At 35.5% G+C, this 17007-nt stretch overlaps 4 protein-coding genes across 5 annotated transcripts; 3 read left to right on the top strand and 1 right to left on the bottom strand.

Moving 5' to 3' along the window:
- The first annotated feature begins 1911 nt into the window (after window positions 1-1911).
- LOC130805940 (uncharacterized) lies at window positions 1912-4870 on the top strand. 2 transcript variants are annotated; one of them, XM_057670794.1, is made up of 3 exons: window positions 1912-2185; window positions 3587-3791; window positions 3976-4870. In XM_057670794.1, exon 3 carries the CDS (start codon window positions 4007-4009, stop codon window positions 4598-4600), a length of 594 nt encoding a protein of 197 aa, XP_057526777.1. In that variant the 5' UTR covers window positions 1912-2185; window positions 3587-3791; window positions 3976-4006; the 3' UTR covers window positions 4601-4870. The 2 variants fall into 2 exon arrangements, with proteins under 2 accessions (XP_057526777.1, XP_057526776.1); XM_057670793.1 differs by having other exon boundaries at window positions 3587-4870.
- A 510-nt stretch (window positions 4871-5380) lies between these two features.
- On the bottom strand, window positions 5381-7235 carry LOC130805941 (uncharacterized; the record flags this gene model as incomplete). Its single annotated transcript, XM_057670795.1, has 3 exons — window positions 5381-5892; window positions 6439-6506; window positions 6968-7235. Coding segments are annotated over 3 exons (618 nt in total), but the record flags the coding sequence as incomplete, so codon positions are not given.
- Window positions 7236-8671: 1436 nt separating this feature from the next.
- LOC130806265 (deSI-like protein At4g17486) lies at window positions 8672-13806 on the top strand. The gene is made up of 2 exons (XM_057671277.1): window positions 8672-9068; window positions 10057-13806. Exons 1-2 carry the CDS (start codon window positions 8934-8936, stop codon window positions 10366-10368), a joined length of 447 nt encoding a protein of 148 aa, XP_057527260.1. The 5' UTR covers window positions 8672-8933; the 3' UTR covers window positions 10369-13806.
- Window positions 10232-16545, top strand: LOC130806264 (uncharacterized). The gene is made up of 4 exons (XM_057671276.1): window positions 10232-10318; window positions 13849-13898; window positions 14126-16002; window positions 16082-16545. The coding sequence occupies exon 3, from the start codon at window positions 14128-14130 to the stop codon at window positions 15946-15948; it is 1821 nt and encodes a 606-aa protein (XP_057527259.1). The 5' UTR covers window positions 10232-10318; window positions 13849-13898; window positions 14126-14127; the 3' UTR covers window positions 15949-16002; window positions 16082-16545.
- Window positions 16546-17007: the final 462 nt, after the last annotated feature.

Raw genomic sequence — 17007 nt, 5'->3', positions numbered from 1 at the left:
GTAAAAAAAACCAAGGAAAAAATCTTCTCACAATCAAAGTGCTCAAATTCAATATCAAAATCCTCCGTTTAATCCTTCATTTTCTCAAAATACTCCAAATTCTTCTTATTATATTCCTCAAAATATCCCAAAATCATCTTATTATGTTCCTCAAAATACCCAAAATTCTCAAACTATGTTTCACCACCATCATCAATCTCACAATGTCAACTCTAATATTGATATGTATTCAACTCCAATAAGGGGTGAAAGTTTAGATGAAAATGAGATGGAGTATGATGATGATGATGATGATGATGATGATGATGAAAATCAAGGAAATGATCAAGATGTTCAATATGGTGAAGATGGAGGAAATTCTGTTCATCATGTTGATGCTAGTCTTTACACGCAACCATCATTTCAAGATCTAGTTTCACAATTTGGTTCACCACCGAGCTTCACTCAATTGGTTCAACCATCTCAACAGCTACCTAATAATAATGATGAAGCCCCTATACATTCAAAGAAAAGTTGGGATTTGATTGAAGATATTGCTCTCATATGTTCAGTCATGAACACAAGTACAGATCCAATTGTGAGCACCAACCAAAAGATAAGAGTGAGGTGGCAGAAAGTTAAGGAAGCTTATGAAGCAGCGAGGATGGAACGACCCCATCTGATCCCACGAAGAACCGCCGACATGCTTAAATGTCGTTGGGGTAGAGTTGCTCCAGCATGTTTGAAGTGGTCTGGAAGTTATGATGAGGCTGTTAGGAGGAAGAAGAGTGGCACGACAGACGAAGATGTGCTTAAAGAAGCGCATTTAATCCATCAAAGAAAACACGGTAACTTTAACTTGATTGAGCAATGGAAAATTTTAAGAAAGTATAACAAGTGGAAGCAAGTGGTAAAAACTAATCAAAAAAAACAATTGGATCAACAACCAACTGATGATGTTAGTAGTAAAAGTAGTGGGAAAATATCAAGGACCGAAGAAGATTCTGAAACTCCAACAAGTGAACCTCAAGGAGGATCATCCACGCGCCCCGAGGGTGTGAAGAAGGCTAAGGCTCGCATGACAAAGAAGATGGTCGCAGATCAATCAATTCAAGCTTTGAGTGCATTTGGAGAGAGTCTTCGACTTAATTCAGAAATAATGAAAGAGAAGACAGAACTTCAAAAACAAAAAGAAGCCCGAAAACAAAAACAACTTCAACTGGAAGAATATCGAATGAATTGGGAGATCTATGAATCATTAAGCAAAAAGGAAACTCTTCAGCCATGGGAAGCTGATATGATGGTTCAACTCGGACAATACCTTCAGAATTACAATCGTCAGTAGATATTTTAATTATGTAATGTCTTAATTATGTTTTAATTATGTATTGTTTTTAATGATGGTTTAATTATGTAATGTTTAAAAATGATGTTTTAATTATGTATTTATTTGATGTATGTGCATTGTAATATTTATTTGAAGTTAACGAATTTTTCTTAAATATTAAAAAATATTTATTAAAAATTATATTTATATTTATATTTATTAAAAAATATTATTTTTATTAAAAGAATAATTTTTTTTAATTATAAAATAGTAGATCTATTTTAATCAAATAAAAAATTATATTACCTTTGTACATGAAAATATTATTATAAAAAAATAAAGATAAATGTTAGATAAATTAAGGGAGAGAAATTATGGTGGGGTAGAAAAAAAGTAAGAAAATGAGGATGATGACCTTTTAAAAGAAGTCATTGTTAATAAAATTAGGTTAAAAGATAAAATTTTAGGAGAGAGAAAAATTGTAAAAGAGTGTGATGACCTTTTTTAAAGGTCACCATTAAAGATGGCGTAAAGAAACTTGTTTTCAAATCCACACTGGTTGGCACACCAATACCCTCTCACGTGTCTGAAAATTCTAGATTTAACTCTCATCATACGCAATCAGCAATCGACACGTGCTTAATTTAAATTACTAAATTACCCTTCCATACCAACCAATATCTTTGTGATAATCTCTTCATTTTTCTCTTCTTTCCCTTTTCCTCCTTTAGTTCTCTCTTTTTTTTTCTCCGCATTTATATATATTTTTTAATCTTAATTTTATTTCTGGATCTATTAGTCTGGGATTTTAGTTAATCGATGTAAGCATCTGGGTTAAAAAGGTTTGGGATATTTCTTGAATTTATTGATCCAATCAAGGTAAGAATTTATTTCGTGTTAATCATAATAATATTTTTTTTTTAAAAAAAGTAAAAAATTTTGATTTAGATTGTTGTCTTCTATGATTTAGGATTAATTTTTGGAATTAGGGATCCGTTTAGTTGTTCATAATTTTAGATTTTTAAGGGTATTTATGTTGATTCCAAGATAATTGTTTCATTTAATTTCGTGCGTCAGATCTAATTTGCCCATTCATGCTTTTTTGTGGGATCTCTATGTGATTATATCGTGGATGATGATTTTTGTAGAATTATTTAGCCTGTTGATGATACTAAAATGAATTTTCAATTTCCCCTGATTATAAATTACAATAGATTGAAATTAAACATCAATTTTTTATAGAATTTTCTTGTTTGATGGGAAAATTTTAGTACAATTAAACAAATGGTTGGTATTTCTTATATTGAATTTTTTTTGATCTGGTGTTAATTGTTGAAAAATTGAAGCTAGAGTGATGAATTATGTTTATTTTTTGAGCAAAAAAGTTGTAGAAAAGAGTTAGTGTACCCAAATCCCCAATTCAGTGGTTGAATTCTTATAGTTTTAGTTGTGGACTTATTTCTTAAAAGGAGATGAATGTTTTTGGTTTGTTTGTTTGGTTGTTAAGACGGGTTTCTTAGCCTTGATGAGGGTGGTTAAATCATTTAGAATATTTTAGTCCACAATCATATTCTAAATTCAGGATGTGGAGAAGTAATTGAGGATGCGGTTAAGATGGGGTTCATTAGCTTTGGTTCATTAGCTTTCATTTAGGACGAGGTCAAAATGTGGAATCATTTCATTGGGATGTTGTATCTAGATTCTTGTATATTGTGGTCTTTAATGTCATGTTTAGAAGCAATAAGCATATATGTTTCTGGATAGGCTTACAGTTGTCGATACTATTGTTGTTCTAGTAAGCTTATAGAACGTCGATTGTGTAATGTGTGCATTGTTTTTTCAGCATACACTTATCTGCTACCTTAGTACTTTGATGTTTGTGTAGATGGTTATGGGGGTTATGTCCTGATAGTATATGTGCTTTCACATTTTTGGTGATTATTGGGACTTTAATGTTTTTTTGCTTGTGCACTTACATACTAGAAGTTATCTGTGCATCTTTCTCAAACTGAGGTACTCTTTGGCCGCACTCTCCTTTATGGGTATGAGTTGCCACCTTCGTTCCCTCCCCAGACCCTGATCATAGTTTTCTATGAACGGGATATACAGGGCATGATGATGACGACGACTTATATATTCGAAGTTGAAGATGATGTTTGTCGCCAAACGTCAATTAAAAAACAACCTCTTTGTTATCACTAACAAGAACAAGTTTGCTGCTGCGGTGTGATTTGTTGTTGCTGATGATCCTTACCTTAATTTCATGTTTCATTACTGCAGTGAGGTGATGTAAACTTCTTGAGCTCCTGCTGCCGTATGTGAGTTAAATTGTATCTACCTCTGGTGTACAACAAATGGGTGAATGCGACTACTGTGGTAACTTGAGGACGATGATACTGCAGAATGAGTTATCCACATCTTACCAGTTTGATCTTCTCCTTTCTCCCATTGTCTCATTTTGGGGTTGTATTGTTCGTAAGATAAGGTATAATTACAGTCCCGAGTGGGTGTAGTATCCAAAGTCATCATTATTGTTCAAAAAGTGTGATAATATAGAGAAGATAGAATAAAACAGGAGAGTAATTGTTGAAATAAATGAGTGATAGTTAAGAGTAAATGTACACTCCGTAAAGTAGTTTATATTTTAAAATCTTACTAACATACTACAGTCAAGAGATTCATCGGACTTAAAGGCCGAAGATGGAGTCAGAAAAACCCGCACACGTGAAAAAGCCAAAGAAGAAGCAGGTGAAGGATGAGTTCGATCGCATTAAGCAAGCCGAGAAGAAAAGGAGGAGGTTGGAGAAAGCTTTGGCGACTTCTGCTGCCATTCGAATGGAGCTCGAGAAGAAGAAACAGTTGAAGCAAGAAGAGCAACAGAGGCTCGATGAAGAGGGTGCTGCAATTGCTGAAGCGGTTGCTCTCCATGTTTTACTTGGAGAAGACTCCGATGACACGCCTAGAATCGTTCTTAACAAAGAGGAAGACTTCGGCACTTGGCATCGTGCCCTTTCATCCCATCAAAACCGAAAGTGCTCTGTTGAGAGTTTTGGCTGGTTTCCAGGAGCTTACGGACAAGAGCGAGAGTGGAATCACTTTGGAGAAATCCGTCAGCCACTTTCTTTGTTTCCTCTCGAGAAAAACTTCCGCTTGCCATGCTTTGAGGATGGATCTTGGAGCCACGATGATATCTCTGCCGGGCTCATCGCAGCACAGGCTGTTTCATCCCTCCAGATCGAAGACGATGCACGTGTCGACGGTTTTCTTCAACCGATGTTGAGATGGCCGAATTAAGGGTTTTAATTATATTCAATATAGAATGAGGCAGAATAGCACTGAATAATCAATGAATGTGTATATACTGCTGCCCTGATACGCCTTTTTTTCTTTTTTTAGTACCCAAGACTTTGATTACTTTGTTGTGTCGATCGTGATTCCTTTCTTTGTGGTTTAGTTCTTTGTGTTCGTTGTGTTTTGTAGAGGATGAATTGAGTTGTTTTTTGTCGAGACTGGGAGATACTGATTACTGATAGATTGACAATATATTTGTGATTGTGCTTTAAATGGGTTATGTTCGTGTTTGTTTAACTATCATTGGGTTCTTTAGATGATCGACTCGAGGTTTTTGCATTCGCATGGAATTCTGGAAAGAAATGCCTTGTTCTTTCATGACCAAGGTTCTCTTGATTCAATTCAGTGGGAATCAAATTGTTTAGTAGCCTTTTAACTCCGGCAAAGAAAAGAATCTATAGTTTATTTCTCAAATATTGTGGAACAAGTTCTCTATTTGCTCGTTCTCATAAACTTGTACATGATTTTCATTGGCATTTACCAGTTAAAATAAATTTATTTAATCTTATTAGATTACTTTTGTAATTGTTTAATGAAATGCATTAGGACTATCATTCTAAGAATTATTTTCAAGTCGATGATCACATCCTCTTTTATGGATATAGGTTGTCGTGACCATAATAATTTATGGGTGGGATGCACTACAGCACTAGATATAATGATGATGATGATTAATAGATATTTAATGTCGAATATATGCTCTGAGAACGGTGAAAAAAAATAGGATCATGAAATACAAGGGAATATAATTATATTGTTTAGATATAAAACCTATTTGTCCTTTACAATCCCAAATTGTGGGGTCAAATAATATAAATAACATTTCATTACAAGATCGAAGCGACTAACAAATTTTCAAGTCATTTGAGTCGATAAAGAACACAAGTTTTAAAGCGATAAATCAGAGCGAATTTTACAAAGATACAGTTTCAAAGCGATAAAATTCAAGTTACTCAGCTGTCACGACGTGAATTCTGTCTTAGAGGCGGTGATGCTTCATCACCAAGTTGCTGCTGTTGCCTAATAACGTCCTGGTTTGGTCCTTCTAGCACTGAACTCGTGGAAGGTTTATCACCAGCAGGAATGAGATTCTTAAACCAAGACACTTGGAGTCGGGGTGAATTCCTATTAGAGCTCTGGTTGTCCGGGGATCGTTGTGAGTTAGATGCAATTCCTGCAAGAAAACGGTATGCAACCTTGCTTGCCGTGACAATCTCCGTCTTAACTTGTTTGAACTGCGGTAACATAGCATCAGGAATTGGTCATCATGATATCGAACAAAATACTAAATCACTAATGATACCAGGTTTAAATGAAAAAGGACATAGAAGATCATCCATGAAGTACAGAACTAGGCGTTGGAACAGGACAAACATTGACGATAGTCTAAGCATCAACCATATCATGGAATCAACTAAACTTTAGCACTCTTTCTGATGCTATCTTCTTCTACAAAACCACCAAAATTCTTTACAAAAATCTCTATTTTAAGAAGACAAGTGACATATATCTCCCATATCACTAATGCAGCTCTAAGCCTCTAAGATGTAAAAGAGCTGACAGAACAACGGCAAATAATTTTGAAGAAAATAGCTTTGCTCTCATGCTATACTCACTCTAGCAACAAACATCCTGACAATACTCCATTGGGTATAGTTCTTCAGAGAGGAAAAGACATTGGAGTTTTTGATGATTATGTAATACGTTTGTTAAAATGCATACATGGAACACCAAGATAATAAAAACATAGTCTTAAATACAAAGTTGAGCAGTCATCTTACACGATATGCAGTGTTTCCTGCTATTTCAACTGCAGCATCACCAGCATGTGCAAATCTGTTTACCCAACCTGCAAAACCAGAATAGTCTATTATTACATTGAAATTTTGTTGGGACATCAGAAGCATTCAAATAGTAAGAACTGAAATAATCATAGATCATCACAGCAATCAGCTTAAACAGAAATTACTGCTGCAAGTACATCTATATACATGCAACAATGATGATGGCATCAGACACTTGATGTTAACCAATTGTTAAAATGACATTTATGATGACACATCTTGGACTGCATTACAGCATGATTCGATATTGGAACCCTACAAGCAGAACTGACACTTCTAATTGGTATGTCACTTCATATGATCACATCAGCTCAGAAATTTCATACTAAATCAACACAATCCTATAAATGAACAAAACAATTCATTATATCAATATATCCGAAAATATGCACATGCAGAGCCAACAACAATGTTCTTCATTCTTGAAGCAACGGAGTACTAAAAGAACTGGCACGATGTTTTATACCTGGAAGTTTTGGAACATCAAGCCTTTCACATAACTCATCACAAAAGTGATTGCAATTTTTTGCTAGCAAGTCATAGGAGAACCCAGGCCACTCTCTACTGAGTTCCCTTAAAATCTGATTAACCTTAAAGATAGAAAGATTTGTTTGTCCCAGAACAATTTTTTCACGGTATGTATACATGGGATTTTTTGTAGCAGGGCAGCTAAACACTCCACTTCCTTGCTCACAGTATCCAAAAGACCACTCATCTTCTCCATACACCTGAAATCATGGCATGAAATTTTTCACCAATGACCCACGGTTCATTTCATAAAAAAAAATTTGATCATACAAATAGCCAATTACTCAGTGATAAAAACTGTATCAAAATAAAATCCCAAAGCAGCACTACCATAGTCAACGAAAATTATAATGATCATGAGTATTTGAATTTTGCAGGGAAAAGACTATATAATTCACATAACAAAATTCCAACCCCCTGCAACCATAGTTCAATAATCATTTAAATTGTTTTAGTCCACAATCATAGTGTGGGTGGTAAAAAGAGTGATGCTGATGCACTATGATAAACAGTTCAGCAGCTGAAAGGTTGCCGGTTGCTAGCACAAACAAACATCAGAACAAAGGACGACAATTCAGCACCATGACTAGGACAACTATGAATTACCAGATAGGGCAAGCTCCCAGATATACAACAGATACATGTAAAACCAATGAACACTGCAACAAGATTTATGATCCCTGATTAAAATCACAAGTACATTGTGGGAGTTCCAACAATCTTGCTGCTCGTAAATTGACAACTAAAGCTGGTAACCTAGAATTCTAAATACTATATACTGTAAACTAAAAAAGAACAAAACACCCTCCAAATCATTTGTAATTACGTTGTAGTTTAAAATATTAAATCCCGATATCTATTCAATTATACACTTAAAATTTTCATATTCACCACCCATAACGAGCCATATATGTCCACTTGGGCAATTGGTCATGGATATACCCACCTTAAATCCACTCACATTCGCTCCATGATCGTGTTATACTCTACATATAATTAAAATTTGTTACAAATTTAATTTTGTGTATAATTTTATATAAATCCTACAATGTAATAAGAAAGATGAACATCCTCGATTTTTTGCCAATAGTATACATAAAATATTGTAGCTATGATGCAGAAATGTATGAGGCGGGTCAAGTTTGTATCGGGCAGGGCAGATGAATATACGACGAGTAAGACTTTATATCCACTATCTATCCACTACTTATGACCGAGACTTTTCATACTCATATTCTTTCACTATTCACCAAATTTTGTAGATATATCCGCTCAACACCTCCGACTAAGGCTAATGTTGTGCAAAATCCATATATTTTTAGTTTTTACCCGTATATCATCTCTGGTCATTGAAATAGTGCTTACAACCCGTTTGGTAGTAGGTATTACTCAATATGGTGGGAATGATGATGAAAAAGTAGTGTAGTTTTGATAAGAAAATCTCTTTTCAAATTAAATGATTATGTTTCCTCCAATCGTCTCATTCTCTTTATAAAATAAAATTAATTCTGATATATTATCATACGAAAATAAGATATTAGCTGACAATAAAGAATTGTGAAATTTTTTTATAATTAAAGTTTTATAATACATTTTATAAAAATTTATACTACAAATTATATATATTATCATTTAATATCAACAATGAAATAGTAGTACTACTTTAGTAAGAGTAGTTACTTTTCCATCCATAGAGGCTACAGCCGTCCGATTGTAGTTAAGTTGTAGAGAGAACAAAACCCAGAATTCTCAGACAGTACTTAAACCATTTTTTCTGCTTACGATAACAAGTTTACATTTGAGAAAGAAAAGATTGAGACATTTTCGGGGTGATTTGAAATTTGGGTTTTGTAATTGAAGAATTAGGGTTTGTAAATTGTAATTGCATCTTTTTTAGGGAAGAGATGACGGATGTCATACTACACGTTTACGATGTGACTAACAGTGGTTCAGAAAAGACGAACAACACTATTATGCAGATCAATATGATCTTCAAAGATGGTATTGGTTTAGGCGGCATTTTTCACAGTGCTGTACAGGTCTTTTTCTTAGTTTGACTTATTTTGACGTTGTACAATTTTATCTAGATCTAGGTTTTAGCTTCTTACTATTGTTTATTATTGCTTTTTAATTTAGTTTTGTATTCCGTGCTTGATTTATTTGCTCAATTTGTCGGTTTGATTGATATTTTTTTTGTATTTTAAGGGAAGTTTATAGAATTATATTTATAGTTTCAAGCTTATGGCTTATTTTTGGAGGAGGAAATTTTAGGTTAGATTATATTGGCGAAGTAATTTATTTTTGCGAGCAGATGAATGATGTTGAGCTGCAATCGTATTGGTAGTTCAATTGGATTTAGCTGGACTATATTTATGTGAAGAATATATTCACATATATGAATTGATATATCTTGAGTTTGGAGGGTGTTTTGTTCTTTTTTAGTTTACAGTATATAGTATTTAGAATTCTAGGTTACCAGCTTTAGTTGTCAATTTACGAGCAGCAAGATTGTTGGAACTCCCACAATGTACTTGTGATTTTAATCAGGGATCATAAATCTTGTTGCAGTGTTCATTGGTTTTACATGTATCTGTTGTATATCTGGGAGCTTGCCCTATCTGGTAATTCATAGTTGTCCTAGTCATGGTGCTGAATTGTCGTCCTTTGTTCTGATGTTTGTTTGTGCTAGCAACCGGCAACCTTTCAGCTGCTGAACTGTTTATCATAGTGCATCAGCATCACTCTTTTTACCACCCACACTATGATTGTGGACTAAAACAATTTAAATGATTATTGAACTATGGTTGCAGGGGGTTGGAATTTTGTTATGTGAATTATATAGTCTTTTCCCTGCAAAATTCAAATACTCATGATCATTATAATTTTCGTTGACTATGGTAGTGCTGCTTTGGGATTTTATTTTGATACAGTTTTTATCACTGAGTAATTGGCTATTTGTATGATCAAATTTTTTTTTATGAAATGAACCGTGGGTCATTGGTGAAAAATTTCATGCCATGATTTCAGGTGTATGGAGAAGATGAGTGGTCTTTTGGATACTGTGAGCAAGGAAGTGGAGTGTTTAGCTGCCCTGCTACAAAAAATCCCATGTATACATACCGTGAAAAAATTGTTCTGGGACAAACAAATCTTTCTATCTTTAAGGTTAATCAGATTTTAAGGGAACTCAGTAGAGAGTGGCCTGGGTTCTCCTATGACTTGCTAGCAAAAAATTGCAATCACTTTTGTGATGAGTTATGTGAAAGGCTTGATGTTCCAAAACTTCCAGGTATAAAACATCGTGCCAGTTCTTTTAGTACTCCGTTGCTTCAAGAATGAAGAACATATGATCTTTATCTACCATTATTAGGGGGCGTTTGGTTCGCACAAGGGAATCGGAATGGAATGAGGAAAGGGAATGAAGGAGAAAGGAATGGATTCCCCTAATTTAGCCTAGTCGTTTGGTTGTGTTCAGGAAACGGAATCAATCCCTTTGTGACTGTTTGGTTCAAGTTGGATTAATTGATTCCCTTTCAACAGAGATTAGGAACAACCCAGAAAAGGAACAAAACAATGGCGAAGAACTTCAATTCACTCGAACAACAAAACGATGTTCATCAATGGCGGTACAGAAATCTATGTAGAACAACCCAGAAATCCAATTCATCCTACAAATCCAATTCATCAAAAATCAAAAACGCAACAGAAACGAAATTACAACAAGAATCAAAAACGCAGGCTTTCATCAATGGTGGTACAACACAGATTCAACAAGAACACGAAGAAGAATGGAGGCAGCAAAATCGAGATTGAGAAGAAGAGAAGAGAAGTTGAGGAAGATGAACGAGGCGTGAACAGGTGAACGTGCCACCCCTCACTGATGTTCACTGAGCGAATCAGTTCGTTGTTCGCCTATTCGCACTTCGCAAAGCCACTGCTGGCTGCTACTGCTGCTTCCGTGAACAGGTGAACGTGAAATCAAGACCACCAGACCCATCAACGCCGACGGCCCACCACCAAATCAACCCACCTTCAATTCAAGTTTTGTTTTTATTTCAAGTTTCAAATCTCTTTATCTGTTCCTTGTCTCATCGTCGTAGCCTCAACCGAGCAGCCGCCGCCAGCACCGGCCAAATCAACCCAGCCGTCGCAGTTCAGGAAGGATGGAGGCGCGAGGAAGGAGAAATATGGTGAGGAAGGAGGCGCGAGTGAGAAAGGGAAGGCAGCAGCTGTGGGGAAGGGAATGGAATGGGAAAGTGGAGGGGGAGGGAGGGAATGAGGATTACCTCATTTTAGGTAATCCAAAACCTTAATATGGGGAAAGGGAATGATTCTAACTGCGAACCAAACAACATCAAAGGGAATGGGGTATTTCCATTCCCTTTCCCTTTCCTTAATACCCCCAACCAAACGCCCCCTTAATAGTGATGCCAATTGCCAATATAGTGGATTAATTACCATTATTAAATGATCATGGTTTGGGTGTGTGGGGAAATGATGGGTAGGATTAGGAAGGCTGGGAAATGGGCCCAGTCCAACTATCCATGTCCTTCATCCACCAACCTTACTTTTCACCAGTAACTACTCTCATTGCTTTTCACATGTCATATTATTATCAAGGTAATAGAAGTACTTAATCTAAAATTTGTCCAACATATGATATCACTATTTTTTATTGATTATTTATTTATTTAATATACTTATAAGTAATGATAAAAAAAAGACGGAAAAAATAAAAAATATGTAGAAAGAATAAAGAAAAAAAATAAATATGTCGATAATAATATGAGAAAAGAGAACATGAAATAACTTCAAAATTGTAGTAAATTCATTGAAACAAATGATATATATTAATACATCATAATCTTTTCCTTCCCTTGTGAATGGTGTGAGCAAAAATTACACAAAACTTTTTTTAAAATTCATTACAAATTTTAGTTATCTATTTAACAGTTATTGGAAGGACCGTATGATTATTATTTTTTACTATTTATGTTATTGGTTGAATGACTGTTTATAGGGATTTTAATATTTAGTGTTAGTTATTTGTAGTATTTTGTAAAACTCATTACTAAATGTTGATTAAAATATATTGGACAAACCAAAAATAATAATAATAAAATATTTGTAGCAAATGAATATGATTAGCAGCAAATGAATATGATTTTTTTTCCTAACCCTACGTTTCCAATTACACGTGCTTTACATTTCAACGCTAAGACAATATGGTTTAAAGTCTCAATTAAATACTCCAAATTTCGAAAATTTGAATAAAATAAGATGTTTTAACAACTTAATTTCAAAAATAAGTTTCGTGAAAACTTAATTTTCAAAATAAGCGTCCGTATATCCAAACCTAGCCTTGGAGTAAGTCGTTATTAGTAACAGCGACTTAATGCGTTTTAAGGTTCCAGTTTTCAGTTACTTCCTCGTTCCAACCTAAGAGATTAAAGAGTTCTCAGTTCTCAGCGACTTATGGCTTTTATTTATTTATTTATTTTTTGTCTTTCGCTGTTAGTAACAGCAATTTACTCCAAGGCTAGGTTTAAATGTACGGACATTTATTTTGAGAATTAAGTTGTTAAATAATCTTATTTTATTCAAATTTCCCCAAATTTCTACATACAATTTACAACTTTAAGCAAAAAGTCTAAAACTTACTCTTTTGAAACTCTTTCTTGAACATATGTGAAGTATTTCATCCAAAGTCTTGTTGGAATTGCGTACAAAATGGAGCTGGTTAACAATAGGCGAATAAAAGAAAGGTGATTTTATTTGACCAAGTTTAGTTTGTTCGCTATATATAATATCGAACAAAAACTTTTTGACTGTAGTTGACTTTATTAGAACATTTTCTATCTTGTTTGCTATGCTAGCAGCTAACAAGCCCCCACCTTAAGCTCGAATAAACAAACAATTATTTTAAAAACACAAATTCTTGTGAGAGACGATATCTTTGAGAGACCATCTCTAATTGGAAAGGCCTATTATATATATATTTTTAAAATATTGTAAGTAGGCACTAAGAATTATTTTAAAAATATTGTAAGTAAACACTAAGAATTATGTAAGTAGACATTTAAGATATTGAAAGTAGGCATTAAGGATACGATACATAAACATTAAGGACAATATAAGTAGGCATTAAATATACAATAAGTGGGTATTAATCTTTAATGAGCTGGACTCGAAATATGTCTCTCAGACTAGCTGTTTTAAAAATTACTTATTAAAAACTTATCTTTAAAATTTTTTATTATAAAAAAGCTAAAGTTATCAAAAAATAATGAGAGACTATCAAGTTCCGTTGACCAAAAGGCCATATCTTTGGGCCTTTGTCTATAAGGTGAAAACAACACCGATAATTGAAAGATTGAAATAAATAAGATTATTTAGCATTTTAATTCCAAGTATAAGATTGGGATAAACTTATGTCCCAAAATAAGCTTTCGTACGTCCAAGTCTAGCCTCGGGTAAGTCGCTGTTAGTAACAGCGACTTAAGGGAAAAAAAAAAAAAAAAGTTGAAAGTCGCTGTTAGTAACAGCGACTTTTAGCTTTATAATTTTCCAGAATCCTTCTTCCTCCTCACTTCATTTCGCGATTTAGTTTTTCTCCCGCAATTCTCTACTTTCTCCTTCTTCATTCGAACCTTGTAAGGATCTTCATTCCTTCAACTAAGGTCATCAAGTTTCAAGTTTGTACCAGTAATTAGTGCTGTAGTCTTCTTAGATTGACCTAAGGTAATTTTTTTTGGTTTTTTTTCAATATTCGAAAAATTAGGGTTTGTTGTGTTTTAATCAATTTTCACATTAATGTAGGTTGACAAGCTTCCAATTACGTAATTCTTCTTGATCTACAGCTAATTGAGGTTCGTTTTTATTATAAATTTTTTCATTTGGTGGTGAATTTAAAATGTATGTCATGTGTAGTGGGCATTTACACTTGAGCTCTACGATTATGTCAAATGTAGTTGTTATTTACATTGATCCTCACTTTTAAAAGTTTGTTCCAGAATTATTAGTTGAATGTAAAATGTATAGTGGTCATATATTTATGAAGTTGATGGTGATGTTGATTTTTTATGTGTTGTTGTAGAAATGGCTTCATTTCGTGTCACCGTTGTATGCTTTTGGAATGGTTCAATTCGATCAACTAGTAATAATGTTAAGTATGTTGGGGGAAAACGTAAACTGTTTGCATGCAACTCATACATGGATTTGAATGAATTTAAACATTTTATATGCTTTAGGATTGGCATTGACACTACAAGAAGTACTGTTAATTTAAGTTTTAAATACAATCTGAGTGGAGATTTGTTAGCTTTTCCGGTTGAGGATGAGGAAGCTATAGATGCAATGTGGGAGTATTCAAGGTCTACCCCTAGTCCTTCTTTAGAGTTATATGTAGAAGAGGTAACCCTAGGGAACGAAGATGTGAACGTAGTGGAAACAAATGCATTTATGAATATAACTCCTTCTGCTCCTTCTCATACGCCCTTCCCTACCCAAGAAACCCAAAATCCCTTTATGCCATCTTCCTCTTATCCTTCTAATGAACCCAATCAACTTCAATTTCAAGTGACAAATGATGATACTTGTAACTTAGAAGATACAAATGAGCCTTGGGATGATGTTATTAGTGAGAGTAATGAATTCGTTGAAGCTCCTTCTGAGGATGATGTTGGTATTGACGAGGAGGCTTTAGCTAATGACATGACTTTAGGAAACATTCCAACAATCGTTGCCCCTACACCTTATGCACTGGTTCCCCCTCTAGATGAACACATTGAGGACAACTCTTGGAGGTCTTGGGATTGTGATACAACCTACACCGACGAAGGAGAGTTTCAAAAGGGTATGATGTTTGACAACAAGGATGCCTTGTTAGACGCTGTTAGATTGTATCATATTCGTAGGAACGTTGAGTACAGAATTGAGACTTCAAATCAAACCGTGCTCACGTTGAAGTGTAAGAGAGGGTGTGGTTGGAGGCTTAGGGCTAGGAAGACCTCCTATTCACCGTCATGGGAGATAATTACTTATAAAGGGAAGCACGGGGGTTGTATTTTAAGTACTGAAAACGTGTCAGCTGGGCACATTCATTTGACATCTTCCGTGATTAACAATCGTATTAGAAATTGTGTTGCTCAAGACCCATCAATTAAGGTTTCTGTTGTCCGGCAAATGGTCAAAGACCAATTCGGTGTGGAAGTGACCTATAAGTGGGCTTGGTGTGCTAAACAGCAAGCCCTTCTCTCCATCTATGGTACGTGGGAAGATTCTTATCCTCTTCTTCCACGCTTCCTGAAGGCACTGCAAATTTTAAACCCCGGTACCGTAGTTGAGTGGTTCTTTAAGGAAGATAATGATGTCGGTGTGTATGTCCGTCCTAGTATTAGAACTTTCCAACGCGTGTTTTGGGCTTTCCAACCTAGTATTGAGGGATTTAAGTATTGCAAACCCGTTATTGCCATTGACGGAACACATTTGTATGGTAAGTATCGCCATACGTTGTTGACTGCGATTGCCCAAGATGGGAACAAGGGAATATTCCCGCTTGCCTTTGCTTTGGTCGAAAAAGAATGCATAGCCGCGTGGTCTTGGTTTATAGGCTGTGTTCGTAAGCATGTGATGCATAGTCCAGGGTTATGCGTTATTTCCGATAGGCATGCGGGCATTCTAGCAACTATGGAGGAGCCGGAATGGCAACCTCCAAACGCCCATCATAGGTTTTGCTTGCGGCATTTGTTAAGCAACTTCAATCGTCAAATGGGTAATGTGAAGTTGAAGAGAATGTTTGGTAGGACTGCAGAGCAAAGACAACCCAAAGTGCGCCGATCGAGGGCTGCAGGCGCACCTACTACGGCGGATTACATGCCGTGGTTCCTCTCCATTACTCGCCGATGGATGACACCATGAGGTATCTTGGCGGCATCCCAGTACAATCCCGCAGCACCGACGATGACACACTTTGTAAGTATTCTTCAACTTTAATTATTATCCATACAACTTACACTTTAAACATTTCATTAATAATTAAGTCTTACTGCAGGCACAGGGCATTGCATCAGTCATCGGCTCCTCCCAAGAGGAGCCCGTACGGGAGATTGCCCAAGGCATACTCCTAGGCACGCAGTTTCAACACTTCATTCCGGAAGTAATTGCGCCCCACACCACTACGTACGCGTACGAGTCATCTGCTCATCAACCCGACGTTCATCTTGAGGAGGTTGACTTAACGTGTCCGGACTACGGTGGCGGGTCCTCACAGGGTGCCACATCATCAAACTATCAATCCCCTCCCCTACCCGAGCGTCATGCGACTGCATCTTACTATCGTAGGAGGCGTCGTAAACCGTCACAATTAGACAGGGTACAGGAGGAGGATTAGCATTACAATAGTTTTGTAATTATTTAACATTTGTACATACTCATTTGTAACTGTTGGTCTTTTGTGTGTAAATTGTAACATATATGTACATGTATATATTTTTACCGTAGTATCACACGTTTATTATGAGTGAATTGATGTTAACTACTCAAACTTTTGGGCGATGAATCATTCCGCGAACAATGCAGCATAAATTTAATCAAAAACATACAATCATATTCAAATAAGGATGTTGCTATTCAACATTCAACACAATTTCAAGCAAGTTCAACAAATCCAAATCCAATTACATACTTCATGCATTAAGTTAAACTAGCGTCCGTAACTAAGAAGGCTTAGTTAACTTTCTCATAATTCTTTCAGTCTCTTCTTTCCTATGTGCCATATCATCCATTTGTCTCTTTAGATCAAATACCTCATCTTTAAGCTCTTGTTTTTCCTTCTCAAGCCGTATTATTAAGTCTCTCTGCCATTTTGTACCTTCCGGAGCAATCCAGCGAAAGTATGTGCATCCTAATCCGTCAGCCAAGTAGAAAGGGTAAGCAACAAATTCACGCCCTGGATCGAAGTCGCTCCAATCAGTATTA

This window comes from Amaranthus tricolor, chromosome 2 (assembly GCF_026212465.1).
Source record: "Amaranthus tricolor cultivar Red isolate AtriRed21 chromosome 2, ASM2621246v1, whole genome shotgun sequence".
NCBI lineage: Eukaryota > Viridiplantae > Streptophyta > Magnoliopsida > Caryophyllales > Amaranthaceae > Amaranthus > Amaranthus tricolor.
Note: the sequence above shows the minus strand (reverse complement) of the source record. Positions and strands in the feature narration are given on the sequence as shown.

Bases quoted from the DNA above. Each gene is read 5' to 3' on its own strand.
- LOC130805940 (XM_057670794.1), top strand. From the start codon at position 4,007: ATGGAGTCAGAAAAACCCGCACACGTGAAAAAGCCAAAGAAGAAGCAG.
- LOC130806265 (XM_057671277.1), top strand. From the start codon at position 8,934: ATGACGGATGTCATACTACACGTTTACGATGTGACTAACAGTGGTTCA. The intron at 9,069-10,056 runs GTCTTTTTCTTA...CCATGATTTCAG, and splicing joins TTTTTCACAGTGCTGTACAG to GTGTATGGAGAAGATGAGTG.
- LOC130806264 (XM_057671276.1), top strand. From the start codon at position 14,128: ATGGCTTCATTTCGTGTCACCGTTGTATGCTTTTGGAATGGTTCAATT.